Here is a 23,785-nt window from a genome sequence, read left to right on the forward strand (position 1 = left end):
CATTTATAGAAAACAATTATATAATATAGCTATATATTATACAATTCCAAATTCAATACAATTTCTATACAAAAGGCCCTCTTTATAGGAGGATTCAGCATCTGTGGATTCAACCAACTGCAGTTGAAAAACATTTAAGAGGGGGTGATGGTGAAGCAACTAAGTGGGCAAAACTATCCCTGAAAAGTTAAAAGATCACTATTACAAAAAGCTAAGCTAAGGTTTGTTGTTGCTGTTGTTAAGTGCCGTTGAGTCATAGACGACTCATAGTGAAACTATTTCAGAAGTGGAAACCACTCCTGCCTCCAAGCTTTTTTTAATCGGGGAGCTCCACCAAACACTGTCCGACATGGGTAGCCATTACATTTGACACATCAGTGTCAACAGGGTTTAGCATCACAGCAACCATGAGTTACCTCTGTACAGCAAATGTACAAACCAGGGCTATACCACTTAGAAGAATGTTTGACCAAAACAGTTAAAACCAGGCCTGAGGACGGCAGATTAAAATAATCCACCTTTGGCTTGGTAGCATCGCTTTCTAATCCACTAGGCCAACTTAGCTCAATGTTGTTGTTGTTGGTAAATGCAGTGGAGTCGTAGAATTTTGGACAGTTAACATCTGTGGAAAGGGAGGGAGAGGGGAGTAAAAAGAATAAATATGTTGGGTAAAGGAAATGACAGTAAACAACAAAGGGTTGCTTAAAAATTTAAATTTATTAATTAATCAATGGTTATAAATGTTATAAAAATGTATTATTTTCTTAAAAATTATTGGATAAAACTGGTTTGTAAACTTTCACTCAAGACCTAAATTTATAAGAGGGAATGTATAGTACTATTTTCCTTACATTTGCATTTTATTAGGTATTATAAGTTATTTAGAAATGTTTTAAAGTATATGAGAATATGTGCCTAGGTTCTTAGATTTTATTATTCATATATGAATATAGGGACTGGAACAAAAGAATAACTATATACCTATCCACCTGTGAGTTTTATTTGTACTGGGGTAGTTTGATAATTGCTATGCTGTGTAAGTCATGCCATGATTGTTTCAAATACCATCATGGATAAGTTTCAGCAGAACTTCCAGATTAAGACAGTCTAGGAAGAAAGGCCTAGTGATTTGCTTCTGAAAGTTAGCTAGTGAGTTTCACCTGTCTTTTGGAACAACATCCGGGAGAATGATGGATGGGCAAGTCTCCTCCCGTTAAGCTTCAAATTTATTGCCACTCGATCAAATGGAAATTGAGTCATAACTGATACTTAAAACAGATTTTTGGATGCTGCAAATCTAAGGGGAGGAGAAGGCTGATGTTTTCTCCCGCCAAACTGCGGTGGATTCACACCGCCAAAGAGACCAGTCCTTTCGTTTAGTTTAGTAGTGCAACTTCTTAAAGTCTCTGCCGTTCCAGCTCCCTTCATTAAATCTGAACAACTCCACCGCAGTGGCAGTAACAACATATATGCTTACATAAAAAACCTTATTTTTTAAAATTGACATAATAAACTTATTTTGAAAGAGACTTCAATTTTATAAAGAAACACTCTTCAACTTTTTGTTTTGAATGCGGCAAAAGGAAAAAAAAATCAACCCGAAACCCAAAACAATCGGGTAATTCCCATAACTCCCTTCTTTCAAAGTTAACATATCACATCTGCTTTGCTTTGGTGTTAGTTTTCTGAAACATTGTAGAGAAAGCTATGAAACAATGGCTCATTTTTCATAAATGTTTTAGAAAGTATTTTGTTACAAGTGTTCACTCAGGTCATCTCAGTACAAGTATTTAAGATTGGAAAATGAACACTGATACAATAGTATTACAGACTGTGCTGGGGGAGTCGGCTCCAAATAGATATTAATATTTGGTTTAAAACAACAATGCTTTTTCTGGCTAGGACCAGAGGTCATATCTCTTTTGTTTCCATTAATGTGAGTTTTTCAGTCATGACTCTTGACAATTTTGAAGAGCTCATTCAAGTTGTTTTGCAAGCTGTTGCTCAGTTTGAGTTTGATGTTTTCTCAGCATCAGATTTAGGCTACACAAAGTTTTAGGAAGAATACATCACCGATTAGGGCTGTATGAAGTGCTTGATGTCCATTTTTGTCTGATTTCTGGGGATGGTCACTGTCTACTTATAGGTAAAGCACTGTTAGATATGGTTTTGCACAATGAAGTTTCTGTTTCACCCTTTGAAACAATAAATATCTTCTGGAGATACACTATGTAAATATTTAGTTTCTAGTAATTTTTGCGCCCCAAGTTTTTCTAAGGTTATGATAATGTAGACACAGTAGAGCTTCAGAACACACAGCTCTTTGTGTTTCTCAGGGCCGATTTCTGGATTCTTTTCCCTTACATCAGCAAAACACCTGGCACACAGTGAATGCCCGCCCCCCCCCTCCCCAAATAGTTTCCTTTATTTCAGCCCTTAGTGGAGTGCATTGTAATTTACTTGCGTAGTGGCCTGTCTTTCCCCCATACTGCGCCCTCTTCGAGGGTCATCATTATGGCTTATTGTTTTTCAGTCTCTATCTCCACCCCCCATATAGGTTAGGCACTGGCGGTATAAGCAGATAAGTGACAATGTGAATGAGTGGCTGCTGTAAATACGGAGGGCTTCGACTGACTCCAGGGATTGCATCTTTCCTGTTCTAAAGCAAAGCGAGGGGAGCGCAGGGCGCGGCTAGCGCCATTACTTTGCTAACAGCCACTCTGGCTCGAGGCCGCCTCCCTACGTTGGTGGCCCCGCCTCAGCCTTCCTCGAGCTCTGATATAAAAGGTGGGGCGGGAAACCGAAAACCGAATTCTCAGCTCCCGGCATTCCGTGTCGGCGGTGCTCCCCTTTGACCTTTTGCTCTCTTGCTACACATCCGGGATTCTGCTACAGTGAGGGGAAGATGGCGGTCGCGGCTGTGGTGGTTCCCGCAGAGTGGATAAAGAACTGGGAGAAATCAGGGAGAGGAGAATTGTGAGTATCCAGGCGGGAGACATGCGCGGGTCTAGGCCAGGCCAGGATGCCAGGCACCCTCTTCTCTAGGACTAGAGCCTGGTGGTTTGTGTGTGTGTGTGTGTGTGTGTGTGTGGGGGGGGTGATGATGTGCCCCTTCCCCCACCCAGGCGGCTGGTGTGGATGGTTGTCTAGGAGTTTTGAACTCTGGGTGGAGGGATGCTCGTCGCCGCTGTAGATCTCCTACCTTCCCTGGCTTCTCGGAAGTCCCTATTTCCCGCGGCAGCCAGGCTTTCTTTAGACTGTCATCGGAACTGTTTCGCCCTCGCGGGTCCCCTCTTCGCTTGAGCTCACTTGGCTCCTTTCTCCTTCCGCGGCAGTCGGGGGAGGTGGTGATCTTTAGTGGTCCAGACTCGCCCATCTTCCTCCGACCTATCGCATTCCTCTGTGCTCGTCCGAGCCCGCAGTTTGGAACCTGGAGCCTCGGAGGTCCTGAGCGGGCGGACTGTCCCAGACGCGCTGCGCTCCCCCTGCGCGGTGGGAGCCCCATTAGGCACGTCCGCTTCCCCGGGGAGCGGACTCTCGGATGTAGACCCGGCCTTGTGCTCTGCAGTGTCACAGGGACCCGCCGCTTTCCTCGAGGACCTCCTGGCATGTCTTTGCGACCTCTGGTTTTTCTTTTTTCGAGCCTTGATCAGGTTGGCTTCAACTTTCGTCATTAAATGCTTGCTAAACCTCATTTTTGTCCTGGGACCGCAAGTCATTCTGGCAACTTCCTAGGCTTGCCCAGTACATAGAACACCGCGTTTCCTTTAGCCATAAAACTTGATTCCACCACCCCCGCCCCCAGTAGCACAGAAAAGTGATTTACTGTATCCATGGTTTCTCACCCAAATTTTAAGTTCTCTTGCTCTCGCCTCTGTCCCTTCCCTGGGGAGAAAGCGTGTTTAAGTAGCAGCAGAGACCAGAGATTTAAAAACACCTGGACTTGCTTTTAATTCCCATCTCCTAATTGCTGCAGCAGCTCTAGCCGAGCCCTTGAGGAGCTTGACGCTCTCTTTAGTTCATTTTGTCGTTGTCGCCCCCTTCCCCTCCAAGCAGTAACCACTGCCAGTGCGAAAGGCAGAGGAATGAAGCTTCAGGACTTTGTTTCTTGGAACATGTTGCTGGCTCTGCGTGTAATATTGCCAGCCTAGATGGCCAACTGTTCTCCCCCCTCCTCCAAGCACATGGCTTCGCTGAGCCTTAACGCTGGGGAACCCCAGAATTGGATTGCCTTGAGTAAGCAGCCTTTGTAGCAACTTAAGTGGCTGGTGACCTTGGTTAAATCTAACCACTTTGACTGTTTCTCCTTGAGTAAATTGGGAATAATCTCCATTGAGAAGAGTGTTGTGAAGACGAAATGATAATCCTTGTAAAGCACTTGGCCAACAGTGAGTGCTCTAGTGAAAGCTATTAATAGTAATATTATTGTTCCGACCTATAGATATATCAACTTTCCAGGGCGGCTCTTGCATTTAAGGGCTGTAGCGCTCAAGTTCTCAATTGCCAGTAGTCTTTGACTTTCATGTGCATATTTGCTTCTGGTCTGTTGAATTTAGAGAGCTGTGTGGAGCCTCTGGCAGTTCGAATCCACTAGCGTCTCCACAGTAGAAATATGGGCCATCTCCTCCCATGTGGTTTTCAGCCTCTGAAAATCCCCATAGGGCCAGCTTGGGCCTTGAGAATGAAGAGTAGAGACTATGTTTCTTTTTACTCTGCCTTTTCCTTCTCCTTCTCCTTCTTCCTTTTTTTTTTTTTTTTAAATATACGGTTTATTTCCTAAAGGGTATGTTCCTCAAGGTTTGTGTTCATAGACAAACTGAAAAACCGACCAGGAGGCTCGCTAATTTACCGGGACAGGACATTTCTTGCCTGGGGGGAAGCTGTGCTGCAAGGTGCTGGGGGCCAACCAGAATTTTCCAATCTGCCTTTTCATTCTTGCAATGTCTCAGGCACATGTATTGGGTGCATATTGGTTTATTAACGAATAAACCAAAACCAAACCCTCTGCTGTGGATTCCAAGTCCAGGGTGACTCTGCATTGGGTTTGTGAGGCTGTAAAACTTTATGCCTCCACTTCCTCTCCCACACCAGTGGTGGGTTCAAACTACTACATGTTTGGTTGGTAACAGAAAGGTTGGAACCGTTATTAGTGAATTCATTGACTCACTTTTTGCAGTCAAGTCTGAATTGACTCCTAGCTGACCCTCCAGCAAGTTTTTGTGTAAATTGCATGGGAAGAGAATACTCATCTTTTTCCAGTGCAGAAGCGCTAGTGAATTCTAACTGCCAGAGGGGCACCAACTTTGTGTTACCAAGGCAACTCTTTAGAGACAAGGCCACTAGTGAGTACTCTGTTATTAGTGAACAGAGAAATCTGTTTGATAAACTGTCATTTTTCAAGGTTTAGGAATGTTTTCCAAATTTTATACAGCGAGTCAGTAATTTGCTGTTAAGTCCTCTGTATTCATGTAAGACAGCATGGGAAGTTACCAAACTATTATTATCTTTATTAAATTTGGATAAGCCAAAAGACTGATAAATCACCTCCTTGTTATTTTTTTCCTCTTTGAATGTTAACTCAGTTACCTAGGTGCTGTCAACCTTGGAGATTGCTCAGCTTTCTCCTTCTTGCTAATGTTTTCAACAGTTTAACAGTTCTTGCTTCCACTTTACAATGCATGGTTTTAGGATTAAAAAGTGTAATTAAGAACCTTCTGTTTGGCTTCTAATTGTCAGTAGTTGGGGGAAACAAGATAATGTTGGAGGTTGAAATACCTAGCAAAAAAAGAATTTTGAATTCACCTTGTGTGATCCATGATACCCATGATAGTACCTAAGATTGAAGAGCTTCTCAAAAAGCTTAAGGCTACATATATGTAGTGTGGCTTGTGGAATGTAGTTTAAATTATAGCAGATCTAAATTGGTTTTATGATTGTATTCTGTTGAATGAAGATATTTTGAAGTGGCTTAACAGTGGAAATTTTGTATAGTCAAATCTATGCCATCCAGTTCATAAATTTTCATTTCTTTGTTCCCTGCCCTTATAAGATTTATATTGCATTCACCCCAGTTTGAGAAGGTGTGGAAGCATGGTTGGGATGGTAACTGAAAGCCACCAGCTGCTTCTCAGGAGAAAAGATGAACCAATGTGTTCTCATAAAGATTTACAGTCTCAGAAACCTTATTTCCTTTGGGCTTACTGTGAGTTGGAATTGAGTCAATGGATTTATAGCTTTAAAGATAAATGTAAGCATTCTCGTTCCATTAGACACAACAAATGTTGGTATAAAAATATTTTTAAAAAGACTTCCTTTTGTCTGAAAACAACTTATTTTAAGTGTGAAAAAGCAAATGGATATGATAAAATGAAGGTAATGTGCACCAAGTTATGAGTGAATCCATTTATAATTTTGGGCGTTAGAATAATATCAAGGGAGGGAGCTCTGGTGGCCTCATGGTAGAGTTGTGCTGCCCGCCCAAATACATGCAGTTGCACTGGCGCTCTGAAGGAGAAAGGTGAGCAATCTCCCTTGTGATTTTTCAGTCTCTAAAAACCTGCTGGAGGGTCAGCCTATCGAACCTAACAGCAGATAACAACAGAGTAGTACCAATATTAAAATTGTGTCTTTGGTGGATCTTTCCCTTTTAAGGAGGTAAGTTAGATGAGTTTAAACATGACTGAAAATGAACCTTAAAAAAGATAGAATGAAGTTCATGTTACTGTTCTTCATTTCTTACCAGTTACTTCCTAGTATCACACAAGTCTGCATTCTGGGAGCTGTAGTTAACATCATCATCATAGAATTAAAGGCAACATTTAAGACACGGGTATCTAAAAATCATCAAAGATGGGCAAATTCTTATTAGTACCCTATAAAAAGCCTTTTAGGTGGAAGATCTTCACTTGGGAATATCGGGTTTTGTACTTATCAAAAGGTACTTGAGCTTATCAAAAGGTACTTGAGAGAATCGAAGCTTTGAAAAATAGGTTAAGTACCTAACAAAAGGTACTTAAGAGATTTAAAACTGTATTTTCTCTAGCTGCATAGACCACTACATACCCATTTTTTCTCAGAGAGATTGATTTTAATAATAAACCACACAGGATGAAATTATACATTTTTCTCTGGTAGATTCAGGCCATCCTTTTGGTTTGGCTTGACAGTGCAACTCTGCTCACTAGGCCACCAGAGCTCCCTAATAAATTATGGAATCATCTTCACATGGTAGTAGAAAAGCTAAAGAGGACTACCAAAATGTAATTAAGTGTCTTTTTCTGTAATAATTTAGATCTAATCTTAAAAATTTCACAATGCAAACCCTTTTTAATTCTGCAACATGTGTAAGTTATGGACTTAATCACTTTAATTTTTGAGTTAAGAGCTTTAGAGTCTTTCCAGTTTTATGTTAGCATAGGACTTGCCTTGATTAAGCAGATAAATGTGTATGCACTGGTAGATCCGGTAGAGAATTCTGTTTTTAGTAGAAATCATTAACATAGTGAGCTCACTACTTTTTTGTTACAGGGAAACTTAATGGAAAACTTAATGTTCCATGCTCTTAATCTGAAGATACAGCCTCATATGTTTTCTTTAGTTTAGTATTGAAACAGGGAGCTTTGGTGGCCTAGAGGTAAGAAGCTGCGCTACAATCCCAAAGGCACATAGTTCCAATCCACCAGCTGCTCTGTGTGAGAAGTATGGGCAGTCTCCTGTGTAACCTCCGAAAACCTGCTGGAGGGTCAGCTAGAGTTGATTCCAATTTGACAACACGCAGCAACAGTTTTTAAATACATACTTCTATTTGTTGAATATCATCAGTCTGAATAATTTCTTTAAAAAAGTGTAATTCAAGTAGAATTTTTTGTAAGAGTATTATTAATTATTCTACTGAAGATTATCCAAAAACGATGAGAACAGCACATAGCAGAGAATTGCCAGAAGTCCAGGCTGGGTTTAGAAGGGGTCGTGGTACTAGGGATATTGTTGCTGATGTTAGATGGATCTTGGCTGAAAGCAAGGAATACCAGAAGAATGTCTATCTGTGTTTCATTGATTATGCAAAGGCATTTGACTGTGTGGATCATAACAAACTGTGGCTGACTCTGAGAAGAATGGGAATCCCAGAACATTTAATTGTGCTGATGCGAAACCTATACTTGGACCAAGAGGCAGTAGTCAGAACAGAGCAGGGTAACACTGCATGGTTCAAAATAGGGAAGGGTGTACGCCAGGGATGCATCCTGTCTCCATACCTTTTCAACATGTATGCAGAGCAGATTATCCGAGAGGCTGGGCTCTATGAGGAGAATTGTGGCATCAGGATTGGTGGAAGATCTATTAACAATCTGCATTATGCAGATGACACAACCCTGCTTGCTGAAACTGAGGAGGACCTCATGCACTTGCTGCAAAGGGTCAAGGACTGCAGCCTTCAGTATGGACTGAGGCTCAGTGTCAAGAAGACAAAGATTCTCACCACTGGATCAATTGGCAGCGTCAGGATGGATGGTGAAGAGATTGAGATTGTTCACAGCTTCGGTTTGCTCGGCTCCACAGTCAACACTCTTGGCACCAGCAGTCAGGAAATCAAAAAGCGTATCGCGATGGGAACGGTGTCTCTCTGGAGACTAAGGTGCGCCTGATACAGGCCATGGTCTTTGCAATCGCTTGTTATGCATCAGACAATGACTAGGGAGGACAGAAGGAGAGTTGATGCCTTTGAGCTGTGGTGCTGGAGAAGAGTACTGAATGTACCATGGACTGCCAGGAAAACAAACAGATTCATCTTGGAGAGGATTAAACCAAGCTACTCCTTGGAGGCAAGGATTCTGGGGCTTCGTCTGACATACTTTGGACATGTTGCCAGGAGGCACGGTTGGAGAGGGATATCATGCTTGGGAGGGTGGAGGGACAGCGCTGGAGGGGAAGACCCTCTATGAGATGGATTGCTTCGGTGACTGGGGTAATCGGGATGGGTGTGTCAGAGGCAGTGCGGTTGGCACAGGATAGAGCAGGGTTTAGGGCTATTGTGCATAGGGTCGCTATGAGTTGCAAACAATTCGATGGCACATAACAACAACAACAACAAATTATTAATTATTGGTAGTGGAAAAAAGTTTTAAACTTTAGTTATTTAATGTTTTGGCCACTGTTTTTCTTTTGCTACTAAATGATTTTAAATATGACAAAGCTTACCTAAATAAATCCTAGTGTATTTAGTGTATGTAATAAATGTCTGATTATAAATTTTAGAAGGGAATTATATTTTTTAAATACATATTTTTAGAGAGCGATATCAGCAAATAATTATTCAAAGAAATTTTAATCTTGGTAGTTCAAGAATCGCCCTTCCCAAAAGATGTTTTAAATTCAGTCTAGGTTTTATTAAAAAGTCTTTTGTTATTTTAGCCTGAGTCTTCAAACATTTATAATTTAATTTTTCATTTTGGCCCATGTTCACAAATTAAATATAAGCTTTGGTCTGCTTTTCTTTTAAGAGAAATGCATTCTTCAAAGAGTTAAAGGAATATCTAGGTTGGTTTTTTTTTGTTAAAAATTTAAAATATTCTATAATGCATATAAACATTGAGGTAGAGTGAATGCTGTTAATGTTTTTGTGCCTATTCCTACTGTACATAGGAACTTTTCTTGCCTTAAACGCTTCCTGTTCTATTTCCTTATAAGTGCTTATTTTTACTAGGTAAAACTACTTTGTCTTGATACTCATTTTTGTGGTCTTGGTCTCTGTTCTAATGTTGAAAATAAAGGCAGCACTTTGCTTAACCAATTTTAGCCATTTTTATTGTTTTTAAACCAGCTTTGAAATGTTGAACGTAATCAAGTAGTTCAGTCTTGTGCTGTGCTACATTTTTACCGGAAACTAGGAGCAAGTAAGGTAAATGCTAAATATTCTTGTTAAGTATTCACGAAATAACTAAAGATTTTGGAAGAATTTAAGACATTTTACCCAGTTTAAGTTTCACAGATCTTTGAAAGAGAGTAGGTTCAGTTCTTGTTCTCATGAACAAGAACTATGACAGCAGCACCACATTATAACAAAAATGTTTTAAATGTGGGGAAATGGTAAATGGAATTATTTGGAGGTCATTGTTGTTAAGTGGCGTCGAGTCATAGGTTGACTCATAGCGACCCTATGAACGAAAGTCCTCCACACTTGGCATGCGTGACTTTCATCCTTTCTCCAGGTTCATAGGGTTTCCAGAGGCAAGCTATTTATGGAAGTGGATGCTATTCCTGCTTTCAAGCTTGTTTTAATCGAGGAGCTCCACCCAACACTGTCCTCCATGGGTAACTTGTAGAGATCGTTAGGAAACTGAAATAATCATTTGAATTTGAACTAAGACATAAGAGTTGTATATTTTCCAGGTCAGGTAGTTAATTGTTTTGCTGTAATTTAGGATATTAAAAGTGTTTAATGGCTATAGTAAAACAAACACAACAGAATTATTTATTTAAGGATACTTGATCTTCTGTTATGGATTAGGGAGTGGGGCACAGATAAATCCACTAATTGGTGGAATATTCTTAGTGATTGGCTTAATTCCCTCCAACTAAGACCTGTTTTCTACAAGGGTAATGTAAATATGTATTATCCATGTGAAATGCTTTATGATAACCTATCAGTGACTCCCTACACACTTTCAACAGATCTTTGATAAGTAAATTAATAGTTCATGAGGACATTTTCACCTGCATACTGATGTATGTTTTATGGCCTTATGACTGACAAGATAGAATCAGCTTTCAATTCTTGGAATTACATAATGATGAGTGTACCACTAGATTAGTTAGGGGGTTAGAATACTAGTGCAACTTTTTTTTTTTTTTTAAATAATTTTAATGAGCATTTACAGAGATAACATTCTAGTATGGTCATTAGGGCAAGGGTTGAGAGAATAGAAAGTTAATTAATAGATAATAATAATATTAGTTGACCTACAACCAGGAGAAGATAAAATAGATGAATGGGACCTTCTAAGAATCAAATCCCTATGCACATCCAAAAACTTCTCCAACAGGGTAAAAAGGGAAGCCACAGACTGGGAAAAAGTATTTGTTAATGACATGTCAGATAACGGACTTATATCTAGAATTTATAAAATACTTGAGCACCAGAACAATATAAAGGTAAATAGCCCAATTGAAAAATGGGCACAGGATATGAACAGACACTTCAAACACATGAAGAAATGTTCAAAAATCCCTAGCTCTAAGAGACATGCAAATCAAAACAACTATGGGATATCATCTCACCCCAGTCAGAATAGCAAAATTTAACAGAACAGCAAGCAACAAATGCTGGTTAGGTTGTAGAGAAACTGGAACCCTTATTCACTGTTGGTGGAAGTGTAAAATGGTGCAACCACTGTGGAAGGCCGTATGGCGTGTTCTCAAAAAGTTGCAAATATAGATACCATTTGACCCAGCAATTCCACTACTGGGAATATACCCAAAAGAGACCATAACTGACATCCAGGCAGATAGATGCGCACCCATGTTTATCAAGGCTGGCAATAGGCCCAGTGGTGAGAATCCTTGTTTTCTTGATGTTGATCTTCAATCCATATTGAAGACCGCAGTCCTTGACCTTCTGCCCCAAATGCTTCAGGTCCTCCTCAACTTCAATCATCTGCATAACACAGTCTGATTTAATGGTGGAAGCTCTGCTGAAACCTTTGCAGAATCATAAAACCAAAATCAAACCTTCTGCCTCTGAGTTCATATCAACTGAACGGGAGAACAGCTGATCAGTCCCATAGAGTTTTCATTGCTGCAATCTCTACAGAAGCAGTTTTAAAAGGTTACATATTTTTATTGGATTGCATACATTTATATACATTGTATTTCTTTTATGTACATTTTGTTTTATATGATCTTTCATTTACATTGTATTTCATTTATGTGTATTGTGAAGGTCCCCCCCCCCCTTTTAAAGCCATTAGGTTGCAGCTATCAACATTAACTCACAGCATGGATAAACTGGTAAATCTTTTTTTCCTTCAGAATGGCTGGTAGGTTTAAATTGTAGAATTTTTAGTTAGCTTTGAATGTTTAACAACCATTGCAGCAGCAGAGCTGCTCCTCTACCATCATAAGATTCTCAGCTGGGTGTTAGCTGCAAATGTGTATTGATTGTGAATCAAGCCTGGGTCTTTCTCTTGGAAGAGAGAATGCTGCTCCCACTGACCTACCAACCACCTGATCCACAACCAACCATGGAGGTGATACAGGACTGGGTATAGTTTCCTTTCTTTGTACATGAAGTTGTCAAGACTTGGGATTTGACTCCATGGCAGTTAACATCTGTGTTTGAGCCCATCATTGTTTTGTATGTGTTACACATATCTTCTTTGGCCTGCCTTTCCCCTCATGTAACAAAGACTTAATAAACAGATTTTTTTTTACTCATTGTTGCACATTTTCCTCCCTCCCCCCTCAGTCCACTTTCAGTGCCCTCTTTTAATACATATAATGCCTAATCATAAATCCTTTTCGACAATTCTTTCCCTTATCTCTCTTAATGTAGTGTTCATTATCTATCCACTCTTCTCATTCTCTTTACCTGCCACCTTGTCTACCCTATTTTAGAACAGTGGTGTTAAGCAGTGTTTCAGAAATTATTTTAATATAGTTAAAGTTATCGGTATTTCCCTTTTAGTACTTTTGTGTTTGAGAAGTCTTCTGATTTTAAAAGAATTAATTTTCCTTTAATCTTCTGGAAACTATTATTTTGTTTTTATTTTTTGCGTCTTACCTACCAGTAGGGAGCTCTGTGGCCTAATGGCTAAGAAGTTGTACTGCCCATGCAGAGGCAGGTGGTTTGAATCCATCAGCTGCTCTGCTGGGGAAAAAGATGGGCAGTCTCCTCTCATGCGATTGTAGCCTCTGAAAACCTACTGGATGGTCAGCTATGAGTTTATCGAGTTATCTGTCTAGTATTGATTTTTGTGTGTACTTTTGAGGGATTTGTAATGTTTTTGTTCACACATATGAACATTTAGCCTCACAAAGATAAATACTTGGCATAATATTGTTGAGTCTTTCCAACACATAGCAGTCCTATTTATGGAAAACAGCCCAAGGCACTGCCTTATTTTGTGCCATACACACAGCCATTGGTATGCTTGCACTCATTGTTGTTGCCACTGTGCCAGTCCATTTTGTTGAGAGTTTCCCCCCCTCTCTTGCTGATCTTCTGTGTTTCCAAGCATGATGCCTTGGTCCAGATAGCATCCCCAAAATATGGGCAGTGAAGTTTCACTGTTCTTGCTTCTAAGGAAGCAAGCACACTGGCTATACTTTTTCCAAGACAGATTTGTTTGTTCTTTGAGCAGTCCATGGTATATTCAGTGCTCTTCATCAGTATCACAATTCAAAGCCATCAGTAATTCTTTGTCTTCCTTATTCATTGTCTGACTTTTACACACATATAAAACAGTTGAAAATACCATTTTCAGTGTTTCCCTCCTTTCCAAAATAGAGCAGGAGCCGTTACTCCCTGTTCCGCTCCAGCCCTTGGGAACCTCTGTTCTCCTCTCTCTTTTCTCTATTGAGAGAATAATATTAAATGATAAAATAAAAACACCACAGTTGAAAATACCAAGTGATATTACTTTGTAATACTTGAAAGAAATATTTTTCAGCAGATTTACTCAGTGCAGTATCTGGTTTGACTTCTTAACTGCTGTTTCCATGAAGTTGATTGTGGGTCTGAACAAATGAAGGATCCAAAATAAAATTTTGACCACTTCAGTCATTTTTGTTTATCATGTTGTTGATAGGTTTTATTTGATCTTTATCAGTAGATGCTTCAAGTTCTCTTTTAGCCAGCAAAGTTAGATCACTGCCCTTGCTGAAGGGAAAAGAGTTAACTGCTTTTTAAGTAATTATGAGTATTTTTTGATTGTTGTTAGTTGTCATCAAGTCAAGTATGACTTATAATGACCTTATGAATGGCAGATCTGAACCTGTGTCATCCTCATCATCTTTGACACACTTTGCGGTGTCAGTCCATGTCATTGAGAGTCTTCCTTTCTTTCACTGACTCTCCGTCTTTTCAAGTATGATGTCCTTTCCTAAGGAATAGCTTCTCTTAGCAACCCCAGTATTGTAAGATGAAACATTCATGAATTTTGGTTTCTACCAAAGATCAGTAGTAACTTACTGCTTTTGAGTTGTAACTATTCATTGCTGATCTTCCAGTGGATTATTAAATTCACTGTGCCAATCCATCTTGTGGGTCTTCCTCTCTTTTTGATGACCTTCTGCCTTTCCCAGCATGATATTCTTTTCCAGGGATTTACCACTCTTTACAACACGCCACCTCTAAGGAATATTCTGGTTGTACTTCCTCCGAGGTAGACTTGTTTGCTCTTTTGCCAGTCTGCGGGATAGTCTGTACTCTTCTCCAGTACTACAACTCAAAAGCATTGATTCTTCTAATTCATTGTCCAAATTTAAGATGCATAGAAAGGTTGTAAAGAACCATGGTGCATCTCTTTAGTCTTTAAACAGACATACTTGCTCTTTAGAACTTAGAGAAGTCATTGAAAGCAGCTTTCTCCATTGCAACACATCTTTTGATTTCTTGACTACTGCTACCAAAAGTGTTGATTTGGGATCCAAGTTAAAATGACATTGTTAACAACTTCAATCTTTACTCCATTTGTAATGATGATACCTATTAGTCCAGTGATGAAGACTTTTGTTGTCTTGAAGTTGACATGCAATCCACATTGAAGGCTGTATTGATATTCTGCAGCAAGTTCAAGTCGTCTTCATTTTGCAAGTAGAGTTGTATCGTCTACATTACACAGGTTGTTGATGAATCTTCTTCCAATCCTGATTTCACATACTTCATAGAGTCCAACCTCTCTAATGATTTGCTTAATATACAGATTGAGTAGGTATGGAGAAGTGATATAACCCTGATAGCACATCTTTTCTGATTTTAAACCATGGCAGTGTTCCCTTGCTCCATCTAGACACAGATTCTTGGTCTAGGTGTAGGTTTCATTGAGCACAATGAAATGTTCTGGGATTCTCACTCTTCTCAGTGGTAAATATAATTTGTTATGATCCACAAGTCAAATACCTTTGCATGGCTAATAAAACATGGGTAAACATACTTTTTTATATTCTCTGCTTTCAGCCAGGATCCATCTGACTTCAGAATGGTCATCTCTAAATTATCTGTAATATATATTCCCCCAAATAAGTTTTATCTGTGGTTTGTTGGATTCAGGGATGGATTCATGGATACAGAAGGCCAACTTGATTGACATACTTCATTATATAACATCAAAAACCACATTTAAAACCATTATCACGGAACTAAACAAGCATATCTTTATCAATTAGCAAACAGGCCCAGGCGGCAGATGCAGTTTTTAAAAAATTGAAATTTTTCTTTGAAAGCTTAAATTTTTATCACTGGAAACAATACTTTGATTTGGTTCCCTTGTAGTGACAGGCTCACTTGTTTCAGTTTTTTAAAAAAAAATGTCTTATCAATGACCCAAGCAAATTACCAGTTTGTCAGTTCTTAAAGTAAAAATGGTATTCCGTGAAAAAAAAAATGGGTTAGTTCAGCTCATCGTTTCAGCAGTCACAAATGCTTTTCCTTGAGGTGACAATATTTTTGATGTGTGGTAGAAATCTCTTACACTTACCTTCTATTTTGTCACATCGAATAGTGAAATGTACGTTCTTAAAAATAGTTTCAATTAATAAATAATAAAAAGGATTTAAAAAATTAATCCTTTTTCAGTTTTAAGAAATAACATTGTTTTAAATGTAGGACATTACATTTATAAAACTTAGAGTACCCACAAAGAAAATAAATACTTTTGCTAACCAAAATGACGAAAATAGACTCATAATCCCAAACAAGCAGTAATTCATAAAACAGGGAAAAATCTATTTCTGAGTTGTGTCAAGAAATAAAAGAGGGAAAAATCTGTTTCTTCAGTTGTGTCAAGAAGTCTGGTTACATTATGAAAGGCAGAATGAATGCTCAATTTTCTCTTTTTTACAAATTTAAAAAGTAGTAAATTTGCTCAGTACAATTTTCTCTTGTTGACTAATTCAGTGTTTTAGTTTGGTTTTACTGTCACATTAATGGATTTAAACATATCTGATGCGTTTCTAATTCTTTTTAATTTATATAATTTGCTTTGTAAGAATGCTCTAGTCTTAGGCTCAAAAGTTAATACAGATTATTTCTGTTTTATTCTAGCTTGCATTTATGTCGGGTCCTAAGTGAAAATAAAAGCCACGATAGTTCAACTTACAGAGGTAAGATTTAAAAATATAGCTATTGTGTTTAGCTTGATTAAAAATTAATAAATATAAATTTGTTTAGATGAAAAACAAATATAAAGTAGTTCATATTATATAAAACTTCAATATTTGACTATATGGTCAGGATTAAAATTATGATTATGCTAAAATTATATTACTTAACTTGCATTATAGTTGTGACAACACTTATGTTTAGCTAAATTTCAACAGTTGCTGCCTGTATTAAAAATTACACAGGGTAGCTATCAATCGTAAACAGAAAAGAAAAACTAGCAATATACTGATCTTGTTTGCACTAGAATATTTCCAGAACCTGAGGTTCAGTGTTTTTCCTAAAGCTGGTTATGTTTAGTTGGTATCTGGGGATCTTATTAAAGCAGTTGTCATGGAAAACATTTAAAGGAAAGATGTTGTTTACAGCACATTACAAATATGATTTAAATGTTATATATTGAGCAGGATTTACATTCAGCTTAGTTTAAAAAGGATTTTACCATTTACCATTCATTAATTTAAAATTTAGCATATGGATTTGGAAAAAAGGGAGGTTAAAGATTAAGTATAATTATGTTTAGCACATTTGAATAGTTTTCATATGTAGCTTTCCTTGAGGATATAGCACATAACTTTTCAATTTGAAAAGTAGGGGTTTTTAGGATTGCAGTGCAGCTTCTTGCCACTAGGCCCCCAGAGGTCCCTTAAAAGTAGGGGCTTTTAAATAACTGATACTCTGTTTTAAACCAAACATTACTAGGTAACATTTATTGTAATTACTTAAATTATACTTTTATTAATTGAAGATTAAGAACAGATTGTTTTCCTGAAGATAAGTTTCTTTTTTCTTTTAGTAGGAATTTAATATCACCTTTGAGAAGTTAGGCTTTTTAAAGATATTATTTTGGAAAGCATTTTTTTTTAACAACAAAATGAAAAGCAATCTTTTCTGCCATTTGGGTAAGACTTCTTTTGAGAATAAATATCCCCAACTACCAAAGATAATTTCTTACAAATTGTGCTTATGAAATTGTATGATCATTCATAAAGATGTCTAAGGTTATTATAATGCTTTCAGAGAAACCAAAAAAAGATCTCTAATGGCCTAATGGAAAGAGAGCTTCACTGCTGGCCTAAAGGTATGCAGTTAGAATCTACCAGCTGTGCTACAAGGGAAAAAAATGCAATTTCTCCCATGCAATTTACAGCCTCTAAAATCCTGCTGGAGGGTCAGCTCTGAGTCATGTCTGACTCAGCAACAGTGAACATGAACAAAAACATAACGCCTTATTGTTTGAGTAAGTCAGGCAATCGCCAGAAATGTAAGAAAAAAAAATATTTTGATACTTAAGTTTGCGCTTCCTTCCCCATGTTTAAGACACTTTCTTAACTATTTAGTTTACTTTTATATTGTTACTCTTTGAGGCCTTGTGTTCAAATATGGGGAAAAAGAAAAGCTAAATAGCAAAACATAGGATCAGTATTCTTCTCATTTTTAATGAGATTCTGGGAATCTTGAGAATTAGTTTTTTTGTTATTTTGCCCAGTTCTGATTAACATATGAAGCAAAAGATGGGCACAAGTTTATTAGAGATTGTGAAGATGGCACAGAATAAAGCAAGGTTTTAATCTGTTGTTCATAGGGTCTCTATCCTAACAACAGCAGCAGCAGCATGGCTTCCTTGCTGAATTACCAGTGTTCCCTTTTTCTTGCTCATGTCTGCATCCTCGCCACACCCTTTGCTTGATATCTGCTAATAATCAGGCTTTTATCTGTGAGCTCCAGTTGATTGTCCATTAGGAAAAAAAGTCATTATTAGAGAATTTCCTTTGTTTTGTCTTAAAGGGTTGAATTTAGATATGTTTTTTCTGCCCTTTTTCATTCTGCCCCTCCTTTAGCAGTTTCATTTTAGACAGGCAGTATTCCTGTTTCTGTGGATTAAATGCATTAGGAATTCTTAACCTCAGATTTTTAAATGGACATATAAAAACCTGTGAATTAGGGACTTTTCTCCCCCACTCCTACTTTGTGGATTGCAGTGTGACTATTTTGTATGTCATTTAGTGTCAGCAAAATAAGCCTGACTATTTGTTCTCTATTTTAATCTTCTTCTGTGATTAAGATTAGAAGAATTCCCTCAGCCCCAGAGAGAACATATTCTTATGGGAATTTAGGTTATACTGATTAACTGTTTTGTCCTTGTAAAAAATGATTGGTAGGGTTTTTTTTTTTAAAAAAAAATACAGGCAGGCTTTAGTTATCTGGGTAATTTTAAATAACTATTTTTTCATTGAATGTATTTTAATCAGTAGAAATGGGAAGCATGAAATTAATCTCATATTCTTACCAATAGAGCTTTTCTTTTGCATTGTGGTTTATGTGTCTGTGTATGTATGAATGTATATATAAAATACTATTTATAATAATTAAGACATAGTCTTGAGAAAGAATGACTTCTTCACAGGGAATTGGGATAATCTAGCATAATTTTAGCAAATGATTAATGTTTATTAAACCCATTTATTGAAATTTCGTTGTGAAATAACACATTTTAAAATATTTTTGTTAGTTGAGAGATTAATATAAATTTCAATTTTTATGGTTTTTTTTTTTGTGATTAGTGAGTGGTCCCACTAGGGAAGATTTAAAAAAAATACTTGATTTAATTTACTTGTATTTTCCTCAAGGATTTGGTTTGTTTTACAGTAGTGATATTAGAGCTACTTATTTTTTTACTTTTAATGAGAAGAAGGAAGTGGAGTTTTCTTTTCACCCCTTCGTTTACTTCCCAAAATAAAAGATCCTCTTCAGGAAAAGTAGATAAAGTATTAAGTGCATGGAGGTACTTGTGGAAAGTAAGTTCCCTCCCTCCAAATAGAATTACCATTTGTGTGTATGTGTGTATATTTTTCAATTTGAATGCTGATGGAAAAAGAGATTTAGATATGGGGAAAATTTCTCTTCATAGCATATTGAAATAACTTAAGTTTTATTATATTTGTGACTGATATTATAGTTTTGGTATTGAATTAGCTAAAATCTGAATAAATTTGGGGGAAATATTAACTCTGCTATTGATGAAAATAATTTATATCTGCTTGCTTGAGTTTTATGTTTTAATTAAATAACTATAGATTCTTAAGCTGCATTAAAGAAGGGTTTTTAATAGTATGTCAATTTTAAATGATGTGTACTGTGACTGTAGATATGTAAAAGTTGAAAATGGTGGGAAAAGACTGGAAGGAAGTACTGTAGTAGATATACTGTAGTTGAGGATTGTGGTTGGCTTTTTCCTTTAATCTTATTTCCTGTGAATAAATTACCTTCGAGTCTGGCACGACTCATAGAGACCCTGTGAACAAAAGGCTTGAATCCCCTCTACAACTTTTATCAAAGTTCATAGGGTTTCCAGAGGCATGTTATTTAAGGAAGTGGATACCACTCCTGCTTCCAATTTCTGTGAATATACAAGAGAAAAAATATGCTGGATAAAATAATTGATTATTGATATCTGTAATAATTTTGAAAAGTGGGAAACAGATTGTCTTCCAAAGCTTGTACCTTTTAATAAAATGTTCTTTTATGTTCAACAGATTTTCAGCAAGCGCTGTATGAATTATCATATCATGTTATTAAGGGGAATCTAAAGCATGAACAAGCATCTAATGTTCTTAATGACATTAGTGTAAGTATATATATACACACATTGTTGTTACATTATTGCTTTTTGCCTTGAAATGTATAGGTTGCATTTCTTATTTCAGGAAATTATAATAGTGAATGTTTGAAGGTAATACTGCTAAGCCATTTCAACTAGACAGAAATAAAGTCTTTTTTTATTTGGTTGTGAGTAAAGCAGAAAATAATAGGCATGCTGGGAAGAATGAAGAAGTTGACAATACAATAGAATCAGGTAACCTTAAAGTAAAAATGCTTCCCTAAAGAAGGAGAGAACCGTTTAAAAGGATATATGATTATGTATTGTTGTTAAGACAGGAGTCCAGAATGAAGGCTGCACAGTGGAGTGGACTTGGGGAGAGGGATTGTATAACAATGAAAGACTATTTCTTTTACTTTTCAAAGAGAAGAGTGAATTTGGGGGTGGGGGTGGGCAGCGAGAAAAGTACAATGATGAATGAATGGAAATCCTAAGTCTCTGTAAACTTTCATTAAAATTAATTAAGAGGACCCCCCCCCCGCACCAAGTGTGCCCCTACTGTACACCCCTTTTCCTGGTTGTGCGAACCCTAGCCTTCCCCCTTGAATCAGCCGCTGGAGGATTTGTTTATGGTTAGATTCGCGGCCTAGTGGGCCGTGCCAGAGCCGGGGCCTCGATTTGGGAGCGTGGCCGGGGCGGGGCTTGGGGCAGCCGAAGGGGGGGGCATGCGGCTGGAGCCTGACAGGGGGAAGAGCGAGAAAGAGCGCGAGCGAGCGAGGCCTGGGCTCTGCCCGAGTATTCTACCTTGTAAATACTGTTATTTGTATATACTGTAAATAATGACATCAGTGGGCACTAACCGAGCCCGGGGAAACTGTGAACAACCTCAAAACCAAAACCAGACACAGCACAAGCAGCGACCACAGGCCACTGCAGAACAAATTCGACTTGCACAGATGATTTCAGACCATAATGATGTGGATTTTGAGGAGAAAGTGAAACAGTTGATTGATATCACAGGCAAGAACGCAAGAACCAAGATGAATGTGTGATAGCTTTGCATGACTGCAATGGAGATGTCAACAGAGCCATCAATGTACTTCTGGAAGGAAACCCAGACACGCATTCTTGGGAGATGGTTGGGAAGAAGAAGGGAGTCTCAGGACAGAAGGATGGTGCTCAGACGGAATCCAATGAGGAAGGCAAAGAAAATCGAGATCGAGACAGAGACTATAGTCGACGACGTGGTGGGCCACCACGACGGGGGAGAGGCGCCAGCCGTGGACGAGAGTTTCGAGGTCAGGAAAATGGATTGGATGGCACCAAGAGTGGAGGCCCTTCTGGTAGAGGCACAGAAAGAGGAAGAAGAGGCCGTGGCCGAGGCAGAGGTGGCTCTGGTAGACGAGGAGGAAGGTTTTCTGCTCAAGGAATGGGAACTTTTAAACCCAGCTGATTATGCAGAGCCAGCCAGTACTGATGAGAACTATGGCAATAGTAGTGGTAATACCTGGAACAACACTGGCCATTTTGAACCAGATGATGGAACAAGACTTGATTTCATTGGGGTTGAGGGGTCAAATTATCCCCGAGAATTTGAGACTGCTCCTGGTGCATGGAGGACTGCAACCGAAGAGTGGGGAACAGAAGATTGGAATGAAGATCTTTCTGAGACAAAGATATTCACTGCCTCTAATGTGTCTTCGGTGCCTCTGCCTGCGGAGAATGTGACAATCACCGCTGGTCAGAGAATTGACCTTGTTGTTCTGTTGGGAAAGACACCATCTTCCATAGAGAATGATTCATCCAATTTGGATCCATCTCAGGGTCCTTCTCTTGCCCAGCCTCTGGTGTTCAGTAACTCAAAGCAGAGTGCTTTGTCACAGCCTGCTTCAGGGAATACATTTTCTCATCACAGTATGGTGAGCATGTTAGGAAAAGGATTTGGTGATGTTGGTGAAGCTAAAGGTGGGAGCACCACAGGCTCCCAGTTCTTGGAGCAATTCAAGACTGCTCAGGCCCTGGCTCAGTTAGCTGCTCAGCATTCTCAGTCTGGAAACACCACCACCTCCTCTTGGGACATGGGCTCAACCACACAATCCTCGTCACTGGTGCAGTATGATTTGAAGAACCCAAATGATTCAACAGTGCACAGCCCATTTACAAAGCGCCAGGCCTTCACTCCATCTTCAACCATGATGGAGGTGTTCCTTCAGGAGAAGCCACCTGCTGTGGCCACCTCCACAGCTGCACCCCCACCTCCCTCTTCTCCTCTGCCAAGCAAACCCACCTCGGCTCCACAGATGTCTCCTGGATCTTCAGACAACCAGTCCTCCAGCCCGCAACCAGCTCAGCAGAAACTAAAACAGCAGAAGAAAAAAGCCTCTTTAACTTCTAAGATGCCTGTTCTGGCTGTGGAGATGCCTGCCTCAGCAGATATCTTAGGGCTAAACCTTCAGTTTGGGGCATTGCAATTTGGGTCAGAACCTGTCCTTTCTGATTATGAGTCTACTCCCACCACGAGCGCCTCTTCAAGCCAGGCTCCAAGCAGCCTATATACCAGCACGGCCAGTGAGTCTTCATCCACAGTTTCATCTAACCAGAGTCAGGAGTCTGGTTATCAGAGCGGCCCAATTCAGTCAACAACCTATACCTCCCAAAATAATGCTCAGGGCCCGCTATATGAACAGAGATCCACGCAGACTCGGCGGTACCCTAGCTCCATCTCTTCATCACCCCAAAAGGACCTGACTCAGGCAAAGAATGGTTTCAATTCTGTGCAGGCCATGCAGTTACAGACCACGCAATCCGTTGAAGGTGCTATGGGCTCTGCAGTGAAATCTGATTCACCTTCCACGTCTAACATCCCTCTTAATGAAACGGTATCTGCAGCATCCTTACTGACAACACCTAATCAACATTCATCCTCCTTGGGTGGCTTGAGCCACAGTGAGGAGTTTCCAAATACAACCACAACACAACATAGCAGCACGTTATCTACACAACAGAATACCCTTTCATCGTCAACATCTTCTGGGCGCACTTCGACATCCACTCTTCTGCACACAAGTGTGGAGAGTGAGGCAAATCTCCATTCTTCCTCCAGCACTTTCTCCACCACATCCAGCACAGTCTCTGCACCTCTCCCAGTGGTCAGTGTCTCCTCCAGTCTGAACAGTGGCAGTAGCCTGGGCCTCAGCTTAGGTAGCAACTCTACAGTCACAGCCTCAACTCGAAGCTCAGTTGCTACAACTTCAGGAAAAGCGCCTCCCAACCTTCCTCCTGGAGTCCCGCCATTGTTGCCTAATCCATATATTATGGCTCCTGGGCTTTTACATGCCTACCCGCCACAAGTATATGGTTATGATGACTTGCAGATGCTTCAGACAAGATTTCCTTTGGATTACTACAGCATCCCATTTCCTACACCCACCACTCCACTGACTGGGAGGGATGGTAGCCTGGCCAGCAACCCTTATTCTGGTGACCTCACAAAATTCGGCCGTGGGGATGCATCCTCCGCTGCCCCGGCCACAACCTTGGCCCAACCCCAACAAAATCAGACGCAGACTCACCACACCACGCAGCAGACATTCCTGAATCCGGCGCTGCCTCCTGGCTACAGTTACACCAGCCTGCCATACTACACAGGGGTCCCGGGCCTCCCCAGCACCTTCCAGTATGGGCCTGCTGTGTTTCCTGTGGCTCCTTCCTCTTCCAAGCAGCATGGTGTGAATGTCAGTGTGAATGCATCGGCCACTCCTTTCCAGCAGCCGAGTGGATATGGGTCTCACGGATATAACACTGGT

General features: G+C 39.4%; 1 protein-coding gene and 1 pseudogene across 1 annotated transcript in view; both read left to right on the plus strand.

Annotated features, from left to right (window-relative positions):
• The first annotated feature begins 2,880 nt into the window (after nucleotides 1–2,880).
• Nucleotides 2,881–23,785, plus strand: part of THOC2 (THO complex 2) — an 85,380-nt gene continuing 64,475 nt past the window's right edge. Inside the window, exons 1-3 of the mRNA XM_006885061.1 lie at nucleotides 2,881–2,976; nucleotides 16,262–16,320; nucleotides 19,915–20,006. Of these exons, the coding sequence (XP_006885123.1) occupies nucleotides 2,906–2,976; nucleotides 16,262–16,320; nucleotides 19,915–20,006 (222 nt within the window). The 5' untranslated portion in view covers nucleotides 2,881–2,905. The remainder of the gene's footprint in view (nucleotides 2,977–16,261; nucleotides 16,321–19,914; nucleotides 20,007–23,785) is intronic.
• The window catches only part of LOC102846082, a 5,795-nt pseudogene continuing 2,831 nt past the window's right edge, over nucleotides 20,822–23,785 (plus strand).

The sequence above is a fragment of the Elephantulus edwardii genome, unplaced genomic scaffold, assembly GCF_000299155.1.
Source record: "Elephantulus edwardii isolate Elephantulus edwardi_28Jun2011 unplaced genomic scaffold, EleEdw1.0 scaffold00040, whole genome shotgun sequence".
Taxonomy (NCBI): domain Eukaryota; kingdom Metazoa; phylum Chordata; class Mammalia; order Macroscelidea; family Macroscelididae; genus Elephantulus; species Elephantulus edwardii.